At 37.7% G+C, this 19,922-nt stretch overlaps 1 protein-coding gene across 7 annotated transcripts in view; it reads left to right on the top strand.

The window, feature by feature from the left end:
- Nucleotides 1–19,922, top strand: part of RAD54B (RAD54 homolog B) — a 107,083-nt gene that overhangs the window by 70,944 nt on the left and 16,217 nt on the right. For all 7 annotated transcript variants that reach the window (XM_067017299.1, XM_067017297.1, XM_067017295.1 and 4 more), the window contains 6 exons: nucleotides 1,455–1,617; nucleotides 5,152–5,377; nucleotides 5,644–5,851; nucleotides 11,128–11,267; nucleotides 14,794–15,084; nucleotides 18,291–18,466. In XM_067017299.1, the coding sequence (XP_066873400.1) occupies nucleotides 1,455–1,617; nucleotides 5,152–5,377; nucleotides 5,644–5,851; nucleotides 11,128–11,267; nucleotides 14,794–15,084; nucleotides 18,291–18,466 (1,204 nt within the window). The remainder of the gene's footprint in view (nucleotides 1–1,454; nucleotides 1,618–5,151; nucleotides 5,378–5,643; nucleotides 5,852–11,127; nucleotides 11,268–14,793; nucleotides 15,085–18,290; nucleotides 18,467–19,922) is intronic.

The raw sequence follows: 19,922 nt of genomic DNA, 5'->3' as shown, positions 1-19,922 counted from the left end.
TTTGAATTGGTGTCCTATTGCTGTGGTGCTTTCGGTTTTATTTTTCTTGAAGCTGGGTACTTCGTTAGATGACTTATGATTCTGTGGTCCTTCTTGCTTGAGCTGTGTATCATCTTTACCTCTATCTTCTTTTTTTCCCTTTGTCCTTTTTAAAAGATAGAAAAAAACGGGGCCATTTCTTGGTTGGAAATCCACAAGGCATACACTCTTGCTTTGTTACTGGGATATAGAGGAAACCCAAGGGCCAAGTTTTCCATTTTCACTCCCTAGTCCCCTACCTGCCAGGAATTCACCTCAAAAATGAGAGGTGAATTCCTGGTTGCTCAGAAACATGGGAAGATCACAGAAAATTTTCCTCTGGGTAATTTCTATCAGTAAACACAACCAGATTCTCATTCCTGTGACTATGTATTTCCACATTGATGGTTATTTATTTAATCTCCTTTTTTTTTTGGCCACGCCATGCAGCTTGTGGGATTTTAGTTCCCCGACCAGGGATTGAACCCACGTCCTCGACAGTGAAAGCTCAGAGTCTTAAGCACTGGACCGCCAGGGAATTCCCATATTTGATCTCCTGGAACCCATTTTTTTTAAAAAAATCTCCTTTTCTCATCTTTGTTCTTCTCTTTTTTTCTTTTTGTTTATTTTTTAAAATTTATTTTGTTTAACCATGATGTAGACATACAAATATATCAAAAAATTATTTTGATGAGTTTATTTTCTGATTTCAGATTTATGAGTTGAGACCGGCTTTCTAGTTATGTTTGATTTTGTTTTTTTGGGTGACTTTTAATAAATCTTTTAAATTGTATTAGCATATTTCTAAAGAATTACATTGTTATTTGATGGTTACTTCATGCTGCTTTGCAAAGATTCATGAATTTTACATTTATGAATGAAGTAATTAACTTTAAGCAAATGATGGTGGTGAAGTCAATGGAAAATTTGTCATGCTTTCTCAGTTCTTCTGAATAATAGGAGTAATGGTCATTGTTAGTGGGTACAAGAATGAAAAAAGGGAGCCTTTATATTAAATTTGGAAAGCGTTTCCAGAATAAGAAGCTGTGAGCATTAGCAGGAGCATCTTGGCAAAATTCCAACCTGTGCTTTCAGTTGGAGATAGTTCTCTGCTCTGAATACTGAACTATTAAGTGTTGTGGCTGAATTCTTTATTAGACAACAGTGAATTTCAGTGGTTTCAAAACACTTTTAGGCATGAAGTTTGGAAAGCTCTTCGCAATTCTTTGCATGAAATCTTACATCAATAAGGCAAGAGATTTTATTTTTTAAATTTTGTACCTTTGCTTAGCATTGATGTTACTGAATTTCAAAGTTTTTTTTGCCACAAATGATGGCAAATAGTTCTATCTTCTGAGTAATTAGAGCAAGATAATGTAGTTACTGACAGTGAAATTGGAATACATTTATCATTATACTTTTCTCTTTTCCTTAAGATTCCCTTACTATGCTACGACCAGATAATAATCACCAGTGGATGTTCAATAAGAACTGTTTTCCTGTTGTGGATGTAGTGATAGATCCTCACCTTGTATTTCACCTTCGACCACATCAGAAAGAAGGGATCATATTCCTTTATGAATGTGTGATGGGAATGAGGTAGGAAAATAATTAGTTTAATCTGAGCTTTGATTTAACCTGTAACATAATGGCTTTCTAGGACAAGCCTGATATATAATGCGTCTCAGTGGGTACAGCATATGTTTTAGTTGGTAGGAATGCATACTTAATGTGTATGTTTATTCCGTAGGTAGTTCTTGATGGATGCTGTGTGCCAGACATCTTTCTAGGAACTGGGCATACAGCTTATGAGGATTTTGCAAAAAGGTTTTCTTCTTATCTCACCTCTACTTACACACACAAAGAAAGAGTCCCTCCTTCCCCCCAGCTTTTTTTAAGCAGATTTAAAAAAAAAATTTATTTTTGGCCGCATTGGGTCTTCGTTGTAGTGCACGGGCTTTCTCTAGTTGCGGCGAGTGGGAGCTACTCTTCATTACGGTGCGCAGGCTTCGCATTGCGGTGGCCTCTCTTGTTGCGGAGCACGGGCTCTAGGCGCTTGGGCTTCAGTAGTTGTGGAATGTGGGCTCAGTAGTTGTGGCTTGCAGGTTCGAGAGTGCAGGCTCAGTAGTTGTGGCTCACTGACTTAGTTGTTCCGCAGCATGTGGGATCTTCCCGGACCAGGGATTGAACCCCTGTCCCCTGCATTGGCAGGTGGATTCCTAAGCACTGCACCACCAGGGAAGTCCCCCTCCTCCCCTTTTAAAATTGAGTTTTCTTAAAGAATTGTAGTCAAAGTACAGTTGAAGTATCAACAGAAGGCACACACACACATACATACAAACCAGACAAAGGGGGTAAAAAAACCCCAAAGGTCTCTGCTAACATGTTAGTACATTTCCTTCCAGTCCTTTTTTGTTTTGTTTTTAATGCATAGGACCTTGATTTTTATATTGGTCATTTACTAGGGAGTTGGGAATGTAAATTCCCCCAAAGTCTAAGAACCCCTTGAATGATGACAAGTTAAGGGAAAACTATTTCCTAGAAACTTTCTAGATTCATGTTCTTTCTCAAATCTGTTCTTCCTTTTGGAGATCTTATCTCACTTGGCCTGAGAATCATCTTTGATTTCTTCTCTCTCACCTTCTCTATCTAATCAAACCTAAACTTTTGATTATTTTGACCTCCCACATATCATTTGGGTCCTAATTATTTCTGGCACCTCACTGTAGCAGCTCTAGTAACTGGTGTCATAAAATTATATTTTATCTGGACTATTGCAATGGTTTCTTTTTCCTTTTTTTTCGGTATGCGGGCCTCTCACTGTTGTGGCCTCTCCCATTGTGGAGCACCGGCTCCGGACGCGCAAACTCAGTGGCCATGGCTCACGGGCCCAGCCGCTCCGCCGCGTGTGGAATCTTCCGGGACTGGAGCATGAACCCGTATCCCCTGCACCGGCAGGCGGACTCTCAACCACTGAGCCACCAGGGAAGCCCAATTGCAATGGTTTCTAACTTGTGTATCTGCTTCTGATACCTCTCAGATTCATTCTCCTTATCACCACCAGCTTGATTTTTCTGAAAACAATTCTGAACATGGCATTTCCTTGCTTAAAATTATTACAATTCTCAGAACTTAGATCAGTGTTTCCTAATCTGTGATATGCACTTTACTGGGTTGTGTATGGGATCATTTTAGGTATACATGGACAAACTTTATTTTTTACTTTTAATAGTAGCATATTGAGTTAATGAATAATTAGAAAGAAATAGCACATTAAACTTTTTGTTTCACAGATAAATTATGCTTAGAAAGAGTTTTCAAATCTAAGTAAAAAAGTGAGTTGATTTAGGGAAAAAGAATAAATAATAACATAGTATCACGTGTATGGCAAAAAATTGTAATGGTAGTCATGAAAGACTGATGTTTGGGAGATGCTGACCTACGAGATACAGTCTGAGCTTTCAAGGATAAGTATCATCATCTTCTGTCTTCTTCCTATTTTGCCAGCTTCCTAGCTTATATTTTCTTGCTTGGAATTCAGTTCAAGCTCCAACTATACTGATCTACCTGATTAATGTAGTGAATTCCTATTTACCTTTAAAACTCTGCTCAAGTTTCATCTTCTTCAAGGGAAGTCTTCCTGTTCTCTTCCCTATACCGTGATGATGGATGATGGATGGTGGATGATGGATCACTGTTTTCTCTGCCACTCACTATGTCTCAGTTAGCTGGCATCTTGCAGTGGCAAATTGTTGATCTAAAATAATAATAGTGGCTGTGATTCATGTTTGTAATTTTTTGTCTACACTTTGAAATGGAGAACATGTATAAAATTGTGTGTGGTTTTTTTTTTCTGGCTGCGTCGGGTCTCAGTTGAGGCATGCGGGATCTTTCATTGAGGCTTGCGGGCTCTTCGTTGCAGTGCGCAGTCTTCTCTCTAGTTGTGGTGTGCACGCTCCAGAGCTTGTGGGCTCAGTAGTTGCAGCGCACAGGCTTAGTTGCCCCGTGGCATGTGGGCTCTTAGTTCCCTGACCAGGGATCGAACCCACATCCCCTGCATTGGAAGGCAGATCCTTAACCACAGGACCACCAGGGAAGTCCCCTATAAAATTGTTTTTGGTTATATTTTCTACTAGTAAGAAATACAATGGATTAACAAACTACACTTATATTTTTGGTAATATCCTTAATTCCTTTGGATTGTGTAACTTTTAAAATGTATATCTAATACCTTCAAAGAGTTTTAAAAACTATGAAGTGGTATAAAATGCCACTTACTTATATTATTATATTCCTTATAATATTTAATTTTAGATTACATTAACCAAGTAGGTTTCTTGGATGAGAGTTTTACTAAATTACATGTATTAGGTCAAATAGCTTAGTGTTTAATTTTTCTTACAGCTCAAGGAGCTATTTTGGTTGAGGACTTCATTTACTGCCAGAGAATCATAAATACAGACCAATAGATCTTTCTGGTTTACATTTATATATATATATATATATATTTTTTTTTTTTTGTGGTACGCGGGCCTCTCACTGTTGCGGCCTCTCCCATCGCGGAGCACAGGCTCCGGACGCGCAGGCTCAGCGGCCATGGCTCACGGGCCCAGCCTCTCCGCGGCACGCGGGATCCTCCCGGACCGGGGCACGAACCTGCGTCCCCCGCATCGGCAGGCGGACTCCCAACCACTGCGCCACCAGGGAAGCCCCCTCAATATATTTTAAACTGTTTTTGTATCGAATACTGAAACTGATAAAAACTGCTCAACTGTTGGTGATGAGAAGCATGGTTATAGTTAAATTATTCAAAGGTAGATATAACATTGGGATTCATTTCTCATCTCTAAATATAGATACATGATAGTAACAGATGATTTAGATTCAACTCTAATTTCAAGTTGTTTTAGTAGTTTAGTTGACAAATACGTAATGAATATAATTAGCAAAGATGCAAAAGAGAGATATGTCATAAATCAGCTGATTGAAGAGCTAGAAAAAGTGTTTAGTGGGGGCTAGAATTCATCCTACGTACAAAATACCAGCTTCTGGTTCTTGACTAATAGGTGATGATGTTAGGGACATAAAATATTTTCCTTTTGTAACTGAAGGAAGTATAATTGTTTCTAACAGGGTGAATGGCAGATGTGGAGCTATTCTTGCTGATGAAATGGGTTTAGGGAAAACATTGCAATGTATTTCGCTCATCTGGACTCTACAGTGTCAGGGACCCTACGGTGGCAAGCCAGTAATAAAGAAGACACTTATTGTCTCACCTGGAAGCTTGGTGAATAATTGGAGGAAAGAATTTCAAAAATGGCTAGGAAGTGAAAGGATCAAGATATTTACTGTTGATCAGGTAAGAGACTTTTAAAAGTTTAGCCCTGGTCATTTACTAAATCTCTAGATTTTCAAATCAATACTGCAGTTTTTACTCTCTACGTAGCAGTTTTTCAGGTGTAAGTAACTCTGACCCTTTGCAGATAAATGGAATCTTTCCCTACAATTTGGTCATGAGTTAACATATTCTAATACCTAATTAATGGTTGTCAGGAATATGCTGCTTAAATTTGATTTCACACAGTTTTTGCCCATAATTTGTTAAATATTATCTTTTTTTTTTAGGACCACAAAGTAGAAGAATTCACCAAATCTCCATTTTATTCTGTTCTTATCATCAGTTATGAAATGTTACTTCGTTCCCTGGATCAAATTAAGAGTATAAAATTTGATCTTCTAATTTGTGATGAAGGACATCGTTTGAAGAACAGTACCATTAAGACAGCTACAGCCCTCATTAGCCTCTCCTGTGAGAAAAGGATAATTCTAACTGGTCCGTATTTACTTTGGGGGAGATATGATGGTATTTTTGCCTAGTGAATATGCAGAACTTGTAATACGATGTTTGGCATCCAAAGAATTGATGGGTTTGAGTGGAATTCATACTAATAAACCTATGTTAGTTGAGTCTTGGTAGGATTCTGAATTATTTAAATCCTATGTAATGTTGTGCAATCCAGATTTTGGATTCTTTGAGGAATAAACATAATGGTATCATGGTAAAAAAGGTAGGAGATGGGACTAGACTGCTTGTGCTTGGTTTCCAAGTCTGATATTTACAGCTCTGCAACTTTGGGCAAGTTATACTTCTCTGTACCTCAATTTCCTTATGTGTGAAATAGGGATAGTAAGACCATCTACTTCATAGAGTTGTTGTGAGTGTCAAATGAGTTAATCCATGTAAAGGTCTTGGAAGACTACCCTATACATGGTAAGTGTTTAATATAAATATCCTTTATTTTTATATGTTTGTGCTGTATGCATATGGTTTTTTGCTGGCCAAAGCTTCTGGCCCAGATTGGAAGGATGAGATAGACTGTGTGTAAACACAAGGATCCTTTTCTACCCAGTCGTTTTTAGCTTAAGGCCTAGACTAGAATTAGGCCTGAATAACTCAGTGTAGCTTTTCTCCCACACCTCACTTTGGTCTTATGTGGTAGCAGAGTCAAGAAGAGAGTTGTATTCATTTCTAAGGTTTATGACCCTTCCGTTTTCTACTTAAGGCTCTATTTCCCTATCATCTTTAATCCTTTTGGAAGGGATGGGCAGCTAAATCTTTTTTTCCATTGCTTTTCTGGCCCCAAGGATCTCAAAATCAAAAGCTAGTCAAGAAGTATAAAGAATCGATCCACTTAGTTTCTCAAATAGCCAAAGATACAGAAATTACCTAGATTAAGTTTTCCATTTCCCCAACTCATTTTTTTCTTTAAAAACAGCCTCTACTAAATGTTCAAAGTCCATTTTTCTATTCTCTGGTTTCCATATCACCAGTATTACTGACATTTGTTGAACATCTACTAAATGTGGGGGGTAGATATAACTGAAAGTTTTGATCCCTGCCCTTTTTATCTTTATTATCTTTAAGCGACTAAATGTGAAGAATGTAAAGGTCATTTAACAGTTCCCAAAATCATTTCTAAAAAGCACATATAGTTTTAAAAATCACATTTGGTAGTGGATAATACAATCCTTCTTCACAAATTGGAAGTCAAATGATCATAAATTACTTAAAGATGGGTACCCTCCACACCCCAACTCAATGAGAACACAACAGGGGGCGTTTTCTGTTGCTCCAGGGCATACTTCTACCCTAAAGATGTGGACTTCTTTTTACTGCTCAATGTGGGGTCAATATTGCTTATTTAAAGAGTAGTAACAGCTATGGAGTTAAAACGATTGGCATTCGAAGGGGAAAGAAAAAGAAATAAAAAGGGAGAGTGAGAAACTAAGATTATTTTTAGGTAATAATAATAGAATAATAAAAAATAATAGATTCTCCTCTATTTGAAAAACAGATAATGTTCTTTAGCAAAAATGGACAGTTTTACTAATATTCTCAGTTATAAGCAAATACCAATTCAACTAGTGTTACAAATTAAATTTAATATTTTCAGTAGAAAATGATTCTGGGACTTCATTCAGAAGGACTGTCCTGATGATGACCTGTGAGATTGTTTCCTTTGAGGAATTAGCATTGCCCCCTTTATTCGTACTTTGTCTTCTTTATCTTGTTTCTGCTTTCTTGTCCTTGTCTCTGTTGCTCCTGAGCTGTGAATGTAGGTGAAAACTAGCACCAACTAACCTCTTACATTTAGAAATACTTACAGTTGGTTTTTATCTCCTTAGAATTGCCTGAATAAATTCTTCTTTTTTTATAGTGGCAGGATATCTTACTCCCAAGGTGATTTGTGTCTTATTAGGAAGTAACATTTGTATATGAATATGTACAGTGCTACATATATAATAGGTGCTCAGAAGCTAAGAAGCAAATGAAAGTAATTTTGATTTTGTTTCCTGCTGCTATCTAGCCCAGTGCTGTGAAGAATATTTAGTTAATATTTACTGGAAATTTTAATATTAAAATTAAATTAAAATTTAATAGAGGTGTATTAGACTTCTAGGGCTGCCATGACAAAATACCACAGACTGGGTGGTAAATTTCTTCAATGACAGAAATGTATTTTCTCACAGTTCTGGAAGCTGCAAGTCCAGTGTCAAGATGTCGGCAGGTTTGGTTTCTCCTGAGGCCTCTCTCCTCGCCTTGCAGATGGCCATCTGCTCGCTGGGTCCTCTCATGGCCTGTTCTCTGAGTGTGTGCATCCCTGTGTCTTCCTCTCTTCTTGAAAGGATACAAGTCATATTGGATTAGGGCTCTACCCTTATGAGCTTCTTTAACCTTAATTACCTCCTACAAGGCCCTGTTTCCAAATATAGTCACATTGGGAATTAGGGCTTCAACATAGGAATTTTGAGGGGACATAGTTCAATCCACAATATCTTATTATGTTAGATATCCTTCATTAGGTGTTAGATATCCTTTCTTTATATTATAAAAAAGGAAAATCTAAGATTTGAAGCAAAATTCTCATTAAAAAGTGAGAGTTAGGGCTTCCCTGGTGGCGCAGTGGTTGAGAATCCACCTGCCGATGCAGGGGACACGGGTTCGTGCCCCGGTCCGGGAAGATCCCACATGCCGCGGAGCGGCTGGGCCCGTGAGCCATGGCCGCTGAGCCTGCGCGTCTGGAGCCTGTGCTCCGCAACGGGAGAGGCCACAACAGTGAGGCCCGCATACCACAAAAAAAAAAAAAAAAAAAAGTGAGAGTTAAAAATATATACCGGGCTTCCCTGGTGGCGCGGTGGTTGAGAATCCGCCTGCCTATGCAGGGGACACGGGTTCGTGCCCCCGTCCGGGAAGATCCCACATGCCGCGGAGCGGCTGGGCCCGTGAGCCATGGCCGCTGAGCCTGCGCGTCCGGAGCCTGTGCTCCGCAACGGGAGCGGCCACAGCAGAGAGAGGCCTGTGTACCACCAAAGAAAAAAAAAAAAAAAAAAAAAAATATATATATATATATACCACACACAGACACACACAGATACATACACATATTGCTATATTATAGCATGCTTAGAAACTAGAGAATGGAAATCATACTTCAATCTCAATTTCTTAATGAGCCATTAGCATTTTGTCATGTTTCGTTATTCACACACACACATGCACACAGAGAACATACATACATATTTCTTTTTTATATATACATACAAAATCCATCTTCATAGACACACATGTACATCAAAATATACTTAATGTAAACATTTTCCTATGATAGTGCATAATTTTGAAATGTGGTGATGGATATCTACAAGCACATACTTTTCTATATAGATTCCTAAGGAAAGATACATGTATGAATATGTATAAAGAGCTCTTAGAGCTTTTTATGGAGATAATAGATGCGGATATAGCTGTAGGTTATTAGCAATGTTCCAGTACTTGGGTTGGGTGGTAGATTTACGTCTCCTTAAAAAGTAAACAATAAAACAAAGAAAAAGCTTAATAATTATTGCTGGGATAGAGGTAGGGAAAGAGAAAGAGTTCTCTCAATTTCCCTAGAAGTTTCACTTCCATAGCCCTGAAAATAGTTTTAGTAAACATACAAACTTTACTTGAAAATCTTTAGTGTTTCCTTTTTTCTTGTCACAGGACTTTGCTGCTCAACTTTTATTAATGTTATTTTATTTAGCTTCTTCTACAGGTTCTGCATAGTCTAGAATTCAAAAATAATACTAAAAGCAGCGACCTGGGGACTAAACTACTTCTAGACAACATTTGTGACAACTCAGAATAATACTATACTAGTATATTGGCTATCTTGTAGGCCCTTCTTTTCTTTTTCTTCTTTACACTTTTTCCTTATTATTTTCTGCCCTAAATCCTTCTTCTGATCCGCTTCTTATGGACTGCCTTTCTTTTTTCCAGTTTTGCTTTTGCCTCTTTCCCTCGTGTATCAGTTGGTGTGATTTCAGGTGTAAGTAACAGATATGTGGATCAAATGTGCTTATTCTCCCACATAACTGCAGGTCTAGAGTTAGGGCATGTTCCAGGGGTGGGGATACATCAGCTCAACAGTGTTGTCATGGATTCTGATTGTTTTTGTTCTCTGCTGTGCCATGTTTGGTGTTGACTTCATATTCATGCTTGTAACAAGTGGCCAGAGCAGTTGCAGACATCACATCTAGATGTGGTGATATTTAAAGGAGAACAGGGGCTGGCTCTGCCTTTATCTCCATATTTAAGAATGAGGAGGGGCTTCCCTGGTGGCACAGTGGTTGAGAATCCGCCTGCCGATGCAGGGGACGCGGGTTCGTGCCCCGGTCCGGGAAGATCCCACATGCCGCAGAGCGGCTGGGCCTGTGAGCCATGGCTGCTGAGCCTGCACGTCCGGAGCCTGTGCTCCGCAGCGGGAGAGGCCACAACAGTGAGAGGCCCGCGTACCGCAAAAAAAAAAAAAAAAAAAAAAACAGATGTAAGCCATAATTTCAAACTCAGCAAAGTGTCTCTTTGAAAATTAGTTAGCCAAATATTATTGAGTATGTGCAGGGTATATCAATCTATTACAGTCTGTGTCAGTCTTTAGGATCAATGAAGATTACAATTTTATGTGATAACTTTGTAAGGTAGTAATAATAGGTACCATTCACTGTGTTTGCTAAATGTCAGGCACTTCACATCCATTGTCTTTACTTTTTTATTATCTTCCCACTTTTATAAGTAAAAAAAATCCCGAGTTTAACTTAAAAGAGTTTAAGCAACTTTGTCCAGAGTCACACAATTATAATAATAACAACTAACAGTTATGGAACGTTTATTGTGCTGCAGGCACAATAGTATATGTATTAACTCATTTGATCCTCACAACCCTAGGAGCTGCTATTATTATCCTAATTTTACAGCAAATAAAATTGGGGTAAATAACTTTTCAGGGTAACTCAGAGAATAAGTGATGCAGGTAGGATTTGAACCCAAGCAGTCAGACTCTAGAGCCTATACTCAGCCAAAATGCTGTACTAAATAGACTTCAGTTCACAGTTAAAACCAGAGTTAAAATTTTATACGATTATTAATTTTTTAAAACTTGATTTAGCTGGTCTTTCTTAGTTTGAGACTTTGCTTGTATTTAGTGTTCTTAGGGAAGAGAGTACACATTTCTATAAAGACCTGATACTGTAAAACATAAACTTGACCTCTCATCACTTTTATCTCTTTAGGTACTCCAGTTCAGAATGATCTCCAAGAATTTTTTGCATTAATTGATTTTGTAAATCCAGGAATATTAGGCTCTTTGCCATCTTATAGAAAAATATATGAAGAACCCATCATTAAATCGAGACAACCTTCTGCTTCTGAGGTATAATTTACTTCAATAAGTAGGTTAAAAATGAGCAGTTTGGGAAAATCATTCATAACTTGGGTATTATTTTAATTTAGGAAAAAGTAAATTAGTAGAGTGATTTTTAAAATTTTACCCACAATCGTTCAACTTGTTTTGCATTTCTTATGTTAGAAAATGACCCTATCACTTCAAAAAGATTCATAAATAGGCACTTCACAGAGAATTATAAATGACAGTAAAACACATAAAAACGTTCATCTTTACTGGTATTGAAAAAGGTAAACCAAATAACCATGAAGTAACGTTTGTACTTTTCTACTGATGTTTTAGTTGGTTAGATTTACACTGTAGTAGCAAGTGTACATAGGAGTACTATTCTCTATTGATTGGACTATAAATTGGTACGACTGGAGGATAGTTTGGCAATACGTATCAAAAGCCTTAAAATTGGGTATAAATATTTACTGAGCATTTTCCATGAACTAGGAACTATATAAAAAATAATGATTGGGCTTCCCTGGTGGCACAGTGGTTAAGAATCCACCTGCCAATGCAGGTGACCTGGGTTTGAGTCCTGCTCCAGGAAGATCCCTCATGCCACAGAGCAACTAAGCCCGTGCACCACAACTACTGAGCCTGCGCTCTAGAGCCCGCGAGCCACAACTACTGAAGCCCATGCGCCTAGAGCCCGTGCTCTGCAACAAGAGAAGCCACTGCAGTGAGAAGCCTGCGCACCTTGCGCACCACAACAAAGAGCAGCCCCTGCTCACCGCAACTAGAGAAAGCCCGCGTGCAGCAACGAAAACCCAACGCAGCCAAAAATAAATAAATAAATAAATAAAATTAAAATTGTATGTATATAAAAGAAAAAATAATGATTTATGCGTATATTTAATAGAATGGGAAATGTTTATGATACATTATTTAAAAATAAAATCACATTCATTTATTTACCCAACACTTACATATTAAATACCTAAAGTGGGCCAAATGCTAAGTGCCAGACACTGGGGAATATGGTGATAAGCCAAACTGGTTGGTTGTTCCCATGAAGCTTTGTGGTTTGAGATCCTTTTTTTGTTACAAATAGAAATAAAAATAAAACATCTAATATATTTACATATTTATGCAAACAAAATGGTTTTGAAGATATACATAAAAAGTCTTGGCAGCATTGGCTGTTTCTGGTTGATGAAAGTTGTCTTTAATTTTCTTATTTTTGCATAACTATATTTTCTGACCTTCCTCCAGTGAACCAATTATTTTGTAATAAAAATTGAGAATAGTTTTAAAATATAAGGGAAATTTTCTGTGATTTATATAGAAACAAATATTTACATATAAGATTGATTTTAAGCTTCCCTGTGAAGTTCTATACACTCAAAAGATTCTATGTGGAGAATTTATTTATTTATTTATATTTTTTGGCTGCATTGGGTCTTCACTGCTGCGCACAGGCTTTCTCTAGTTGCGGCAAGTGGGGAACTACTACTCTTCGTTGTGGTGCGCGGGCTTTTCATTGCCGTGGCTTCTCTTGTTGTGGAGCATGGGCTCTAGGTAAGCAGTCTCAGTTGTGGCGCACGGGCTTAGTTGCTCCGTGGCATGTGGGATCTTACCAGACCAGGGATCGAACTGGTTTCCCCTGTATTGGCAGGCGGATTCTTAACCACTGCACTACCAGGGAAGTCCCCTATGTAGAGAACTTAAACATAAATTTCATTCATACTGTATTTTGACTTTAAAATGTACTATTATTTAACGAACAATGTGTAAAGATTTTGAAAGAGTCAGCAGTGCCTTGTGCCAGTAATTTCTTGTAAGCTTAGTTTTAGGATCAATTACTTGTCAAAATATTTTTTTCCAAGAGTTTGCTCTATTAGTGCTTTGATAATGATTTTAAGACTATGTACTGTTACAGTCTTCTCATAAAAACTTACTTTCAGACAATTCGGTTTGTGGATTATTGATTTCCAGTGGTTCTCAATGGTGGCAGTAGCCAAAGAAACAAGGATTTGGAGACTGTGTCTTCACTTAATTAAAGGATTATGCTAAACATTTAAAGAAATGATTGTTGAGTTTTCTATTCTAAACTGTATTTCATTTCTTTTATTTAAAAAAAAATCTGAAGGGAAGCAATTAGTAAATGGTTGATCATTATAAAATGTTTAATGTTCATTTAACTGCTTGTTCTGGGTTGGCCAAAAGGTTCATTTGATTTTTTTCTGTAAGATTTGGCTCTAGTAGCGCTTAGTTGTCTTTAACTTCATTCGAAACAATTTTGTTAGATTGTATTGTGACAGCTGTCATATCAGCGTGCATTTTAAAAAAAAAACTTACCAGAATTGGTGATTTTTTGTGTAGCCATTTTAATATTGAAGATGAAAGAAAAAAAGCAACATTTTTGGCATATTATGCTTTCTTATTTCAAGAAAGGTAAAAACACAACTGAAATGCAAAAAAAGATTTGTGCAGTGTATGGAGAAGGTGCTGTGACTGATTATGTCAAAAGTGGTTTGCAAAGTTTCATGCTGGAGATTTCTTGCTGAATGATGCTCCATGGTCGGGTAGATCAGTTGAAGTTGATAGCGATCAAATCAAGACATTAATTGAGAACAATTAATCAACATTAACCCACATGGGAGATAGCCGACATACTCAAAATATCCAAATTAAGCATTGAAAATCATTTGCACCAGCTTCGTTTTGTTAATCGCTTTGATGTTTGGGTTCCACATAAGTTAAGCAAAAAAAAAAAAAAAAAAAAAAACCTTCTTGACCATATTTCCACATGCAATTATCTATTTAAATGTAATGAAAACGTTCCAGTTTTAAAACAAATCGTGATGGGCGATGAAAAGTGGATACTGTACAATAATGTGGGATGGAAGAGATCGTGGGGCAAGTGAAATGAACCACCACCAACCACACCATAGGCCAGTCTTCATCCAAAGAAGGTGATGTGTGTATACGGTGGGATTGGGAGTCCTCTATTATGAGCTCCTTCGGAAAACCAAACGATTAATTCCAACAAGTACTGCTACCAATTAGACCAACCGAAAACAGCACTCGACGAAAAGCATACGGAATTAGTCAACAGAAAATGCATAATCTTCATCAGGATAATGCAAGAACATATGTTTCTTTGATAACCAGGCAAAAACTGTTACAGCTTGGCTGGGAAGTTTTGATTCATCTGCCGTATTCACCAGACACTGCACCTTAGGATTTCCATTTATTTCAGTCTTTACAAAATTCTCTTAGTGGAAAAAAATTTCACTTCCCTAGAAGACTGTAAAAGACACCTGGAACAGTTCTTTGCTCAAAAAGACAAAGTTTTGGGAAGATGGAATTATGAAGTTGCCTGAAAAATGGCAGAAGGTAGAGGAACAAAACAGTGAATATGTTGTTCAATAAAGATCTTGGTGAGAATGAAAATTGTGTCTTTTATTTTTACTTAAAAACTGAAGGAACTTTTTGGCCAGCCCAGTGTTTTTTTTTTTTTTTTGTCTAAAACACTTTTAAGTCTGCTGTTTTTCCATAGGAAGAAAAGGAGTTAGGAGAGAGAAGAGCAGCTGAACTTACTTGCCTCACTGGGCTCTTTGTCCTTAGAAGAACCCAAGAAGTCATAAATAAATATCTCCCACCTAAGATAGAGAATGTAGTCTTTTGCCGACCAGGAGCCCTACAGATTGAACTTTATAGAAAACTGTTGAGTTCTCAGGCTGTCAGATTCTGTCTTCAAGGATTGTTGGAAAATAGTTCTCATCTAATATGTATTGGAGCTCTTAAAAAACTGTGCAATCACCCCTGCCTTTTGTTCAGCTCAGTAAAGGTAAGTAGTGCATGAGCCTGCGTCAGGAATATGAGCTGAGGGTTCTATGTCATGTGAACCTAAGAGGGCAGTTTGCTCTAATCCCTGGGGTTGCATTTGTGGGTTTTCCAAAAGCTGTGCAGCCTCTCTGGTGTGATTCTTCTTTAGAGTTTATCCAGCCTTCTACTTGTTCTTCAGAGCATGCCCATATTCATAGAGCTGAACGAGGGATGAAATGGGCTTGAGGCTCTGTCTTCTAGAGTTTGTGCCCCCTGCCCTTTTGTGCCTCATCTAATGCTCGGTCCTGGTTTCCCTTCCTATTTTATATTAATATAGCCAGGCAGTTTGTTTGGAGCTAACAAATACAAAATTTACCATTAAGAAATAATTTATTTTTTCCTCATAAAGTAATACATGATTGTTGTATGAAATCTGTAAAATTCAAAAAATCACAAAGAAGAAAATAAAGATCATCTACTGGTTACAATGTAAATTGGTACAACTGGGAGACAGTTTGGCAATATGTATCAAAAACCTTAAAATTTTATGCATCTTGTGACCTGGAAATACCACTTTGAATGATTTGTTATAAAGAGATAAAGCTCTCCAGCCACAGAAAACTACATTTGGTATTAATAATCTTAGTTAATACTTATTAAACACCACGTACCAAACACTAAGTACTTTTCTAGTATTATTTTATTTATTCTTCACAAAATTCTATGGAGTAAGTACTATTATTACCATCCCCATTTTTGGATGAGGAAACGGACTCAAAGATACCCGTAAGTAGTCTTTTCTAGAGGAACTTAATTCTAATGATGCTATGCTTCGATTATTATTATTATTACTAAATAAATTGTGGACATTTCCCCAAATTAGATGCCTTCTACAAGTATGATTTTTAATGGCTACATAGTTGAGCTGACCATTTGGATATTAATGAACATAAGGCAGTTTGGGGTATAGTGAGAGTTTTCTGTTTTGATGTTGGAACTAGCTATATCAGTCCCTACTCTACTACTTGGTTAAGTGAAGGCAAGTTTAAGCATGGCCAGCTTGTGTCTGTGAGGCTTAGTTTGTCTTAACTGAAACACAGAGGCAATAATAACTTCCTGATAATGTTATTGTGGCAATTTGGTGAATTTTTATTACAACTATAACTGAATATTACAACTCCTAACTGAAGAGTATTGGGTTTGCAGAGAGTCAGAGAAGAGATTGCCCTGTCTAGTTGATGTGAGAAATCTAACTGGTAAATCTCTGTGATGCACCTCCATGCATCAGGCTGTCTCAACATAAAGATATTATCTGTTAGTTGATTCTTAATTAGGATTATACATTACAGTCTTCAGGGAAGCTTTTTTTTTTTCTTTTCTTTTTTTTTTTTTTTTTTGCGGTACACGGGCCTCTCACTGTTGTGGCCTCTCCCGTTGGAGCACCGGCTCTGGACGCTCAGGCTCAGCGGCCATGGCTCACGGGCCCAGCCGCTCCGCGGCATGTGGGATCTTCCCAGACCCGGGCACGAACCTGCATCCCCTGCATTGGCAGGCGGACCCTCAACCATTGAGCTACCAGGGAAGCTTTTAAGACTACATTTGTCCAGCCTAGACACATATGAGCCGATTCAGATTCTCTGAGAGTAGGACCCAGTCATGAAGATTTTAAAAAAGCTCTCCCAAGTGATTCTGATTATGTGTTCCTGGCTAAGAACTTGTGCATTAAGATCATTTATCTCCCTTGTATTTTGATTTAATATTCACCAGACAACTTTCTGCTAATGATTTGGCTTCCCCATGCACCTTTCATAGGACAGAATGCATAGACCAGTTGGTTTAAACAGGCAGGTCTAATTTATAGGTCAATAAATTTATATTCTGATTTATTCAGTCTCTTAATTTGGTTAGTATGGCTCATTTCCCTAGAGCTTAAGCATATGCAAGTTTCTGAACATGAAAAGCTGTGGATTAGACCCTGGGTCTGTGGTCCTTTGATAACCTCGCCAAGGTGTAGGCATTTTAGGAAACCTAACCCAAAGCAGCCAGCAACCATCTCTCTCATGTATATCCCAGTTATGTAAATATCTCAGGGTTCCAAGTATTTTTAATCAAGTGACTTTACCCAAATATTGCTATGTTTGGGGAATAAGCCAGATTAAAATTAATTTTGTGCCCAGCATTTTATACTACTTGATTCACTGCCCTTAAGATGTTTCTAGTATTATTAAAGAAGGATTACAACACACATTAAAACATTAGGGAATTAGTTTTAAAAAGTATATAGTTAATTGAACAATTAAATAAATTCGAAGTTGAAGTGTACTGTATAACCATAAAGGTTAAAGGTCAGTGCCTCCAAAAGGGGACATGTGAGTAATCAGGTGGAATTTGCATTGGGTCCTCAAGTATTTATAGGATTGGGATAATTGGGCAAAAAAAAGATGGTGCATTCCAGGCAGGGGTAGTAGGTTGAACAAAGTTTCAAGAACAATAAGTCTGGTAAATGTGGGAGAGAATGAGGCGAACTGCCAGTCCCAGAAATTTTATCTAAAAAAGTGATGCAGTCATTATCAAATGTAATCTCCAGTATGTGTTCACATGTCAGCTAGGCAGTTTGAGGGGGAATTTCAGAGGTGGTGATAATCTCTTTGGAATAAAATTATATAAAAACTATTGGTAAAATAAACAAAATATTATAAATAACAATAGACTTCTCTGTTAACTTCTTGGCAGAATTGTTCCTTCTTGTAGAAGAAATTGATAAGATTGACTGGACTGTTGTGCTTGATTTTGAGTATCACCTGGGAGGTGCTGTGTGAGCCTGCAAACTGGGAGAGAAAAGTAATAGCAGGGAGGGAAGGAGGGAAGAAGAGAGAAAAAGAGGTAGCAATGATGAGAAGTCTCAGGGTTTTGGAGAGGATAGATTTACTAGAACTGTTTGCCCTCTATTTTCCTCCTGTTTATTTCTCTGCTACCCACCTCCCCATCAATCACACATTGGCAATGATACTGCGCTTGTGGGATTCAGGGAACAGGCATTTGGAGACAGCATTAGAACTGCTCTGTAATCAAAAATGACCAAATTGTGACCTATGAAGATTTACATAACAATTAGCTTGGGCTTTTCAGGTAGCTATTAATCTTCAGTTTTTTCCCCATAATTTTAGCATTTTTTCTCTCCCAATTAAAAAAACATGAACCAGTGTTGACAGTCATCCTTTTGAACAGGAAAAAGAATGCAGCTCAACTTGGGAAGAGAATGAAGAAAGGAATCTATATGAAGGCTTGATAAATGTGTTTCCTGCTGATTACAACCCGCTCATGTTTACTGAGGAAGAGTCAGGAAAACTACAGGTGCTGTCAAAGCTCTTAGCTGTTATCCGCGAACTTTGTCCTGATGAAAAGTAAGAAATCAATTTAATAAACCACTTGTAAGTGCTTATGGAATTTCAGCTTAGACTTTGTCCTTATTCCCTCCCCTCACTGCCTCTTTTTGAAAAGAAGAAAACATTAAAAATAAGTTTTCTTCTTTGGGGGCATGGTTAGCTCCCAGTCTTTTGTAAACTTATTCACAATGTGTCTGTAAGTTTTTATTTAAGAAAAACTAAATGTAAATACATATATTTTAATAACCCGAGAGATGTCTTTTGATATTATAACACCTGACTTGTTTATCACTTTCAGAATACTTTGTTCTTTTTTTTTTAAACGATTTTTTAAAAAAATTATTTTTATTTTATTTATATTATTTTTGGCTGCATTGGGTCTTCGTTGCTGCACACCAGCTTTCTCTAGTTGCGGCGAGCGGGGGCTACTCTTCATTGCGGTGCGCGGGCTTCTCATTGCGGTGGCTTCTCTTGTTGCGGAGCACGGGCTCTAGGCGTGCGGGCTTCAGTAGTTGTGGCTTGCGGACTCTAGAGCGCAGGCTCAGTAGTTGTGGCACACGGGCTTAGTTGCTCCGTGGCATGTGGGATCTTCCCAGACCAGGGCTCGAACCCGTGTCCCCTGCATTGGTAGGCGGATTCTTAACCATTGTGCCACCAGGGAAGCAGGGAAGCCCTTTGTTCTTTATCTGTCCTGAAATGTTGATACTCCTGAGAGCTTTCTCTTCAGCCTCCTTCTCACTCTAAACACCCTTCCTGGTTTAGCTCTACCCCTCATAGTGTCAGCTATCATCCACATGGTGTTGATTCAAAATCTGTATCTCTAGTCCAAGCCTCTCTTCTAGTTTCCACATCCTTCTTTCTATTTAATGGACATCTAAATTTGTCTGGACCTCAACTTCTCGTGTACTAAACCAGCTTTATCATTTTGCCATTGCAAGACTGATCCTTTTTCATTATTCCTTGGATTGATAATGGTACCATATGCAAGCAAAAAACACTCGTCATTCTGGACTTACTTTTCTCCTTCACTTTCCCAATGTCATCAGTCACTACATTCTATTCTATTGATTTTATTTCTTAATCTCAGGAATCCATTTCCTTTCAGGTACCAAGATTTTTTTTAGTAACTATTTTAAATTTTATTTAAAAAATTTAATTAAAAATTTTTTAATTTATTTTTTATTGACGTAGAGTTGAATTATAATGTTGTGTTAATTACTGCTGTACAGCACCAAGATTTTTGTTTTGATTCTTGTAATTACTGATTGGGTTGTGGTGGTCTCTTATAGACTATGTCCCTCTTAACTTTCAATCCCATTGCATATCAATATTGCCCTAAATTATATTAAATACAAATGTGAACATGTAACTCCTTTTCTTAAAAATCATTCAAAGATTCCTAGTTGCCTTCCAGAAATTTCTAAACTATAGCACATTGAGCAAGACTCTTCATGACCTGGATGGTGCCTCCTTT

This window comes from Kogia breviceps, chromosome 17, assembly GCF_026419965.1.
Source record: "Kogia breviceps isolate mKogBre1 chromosome 17, mKogBre1 haplotype 1, whole genome shotgun sequence".
Classification (NCBI taxonomy): domain Eukaryota; kingdom Metazoa; phylum Chordata; class Mammalia; order Artiodactyla; family Physeteridae; genus Kogia; species Kogia breviceps.
Note: the sequence above shows the minus strand (reverse complement) of the source record. Positions and strands in the feature narration are given on the sequence as shown.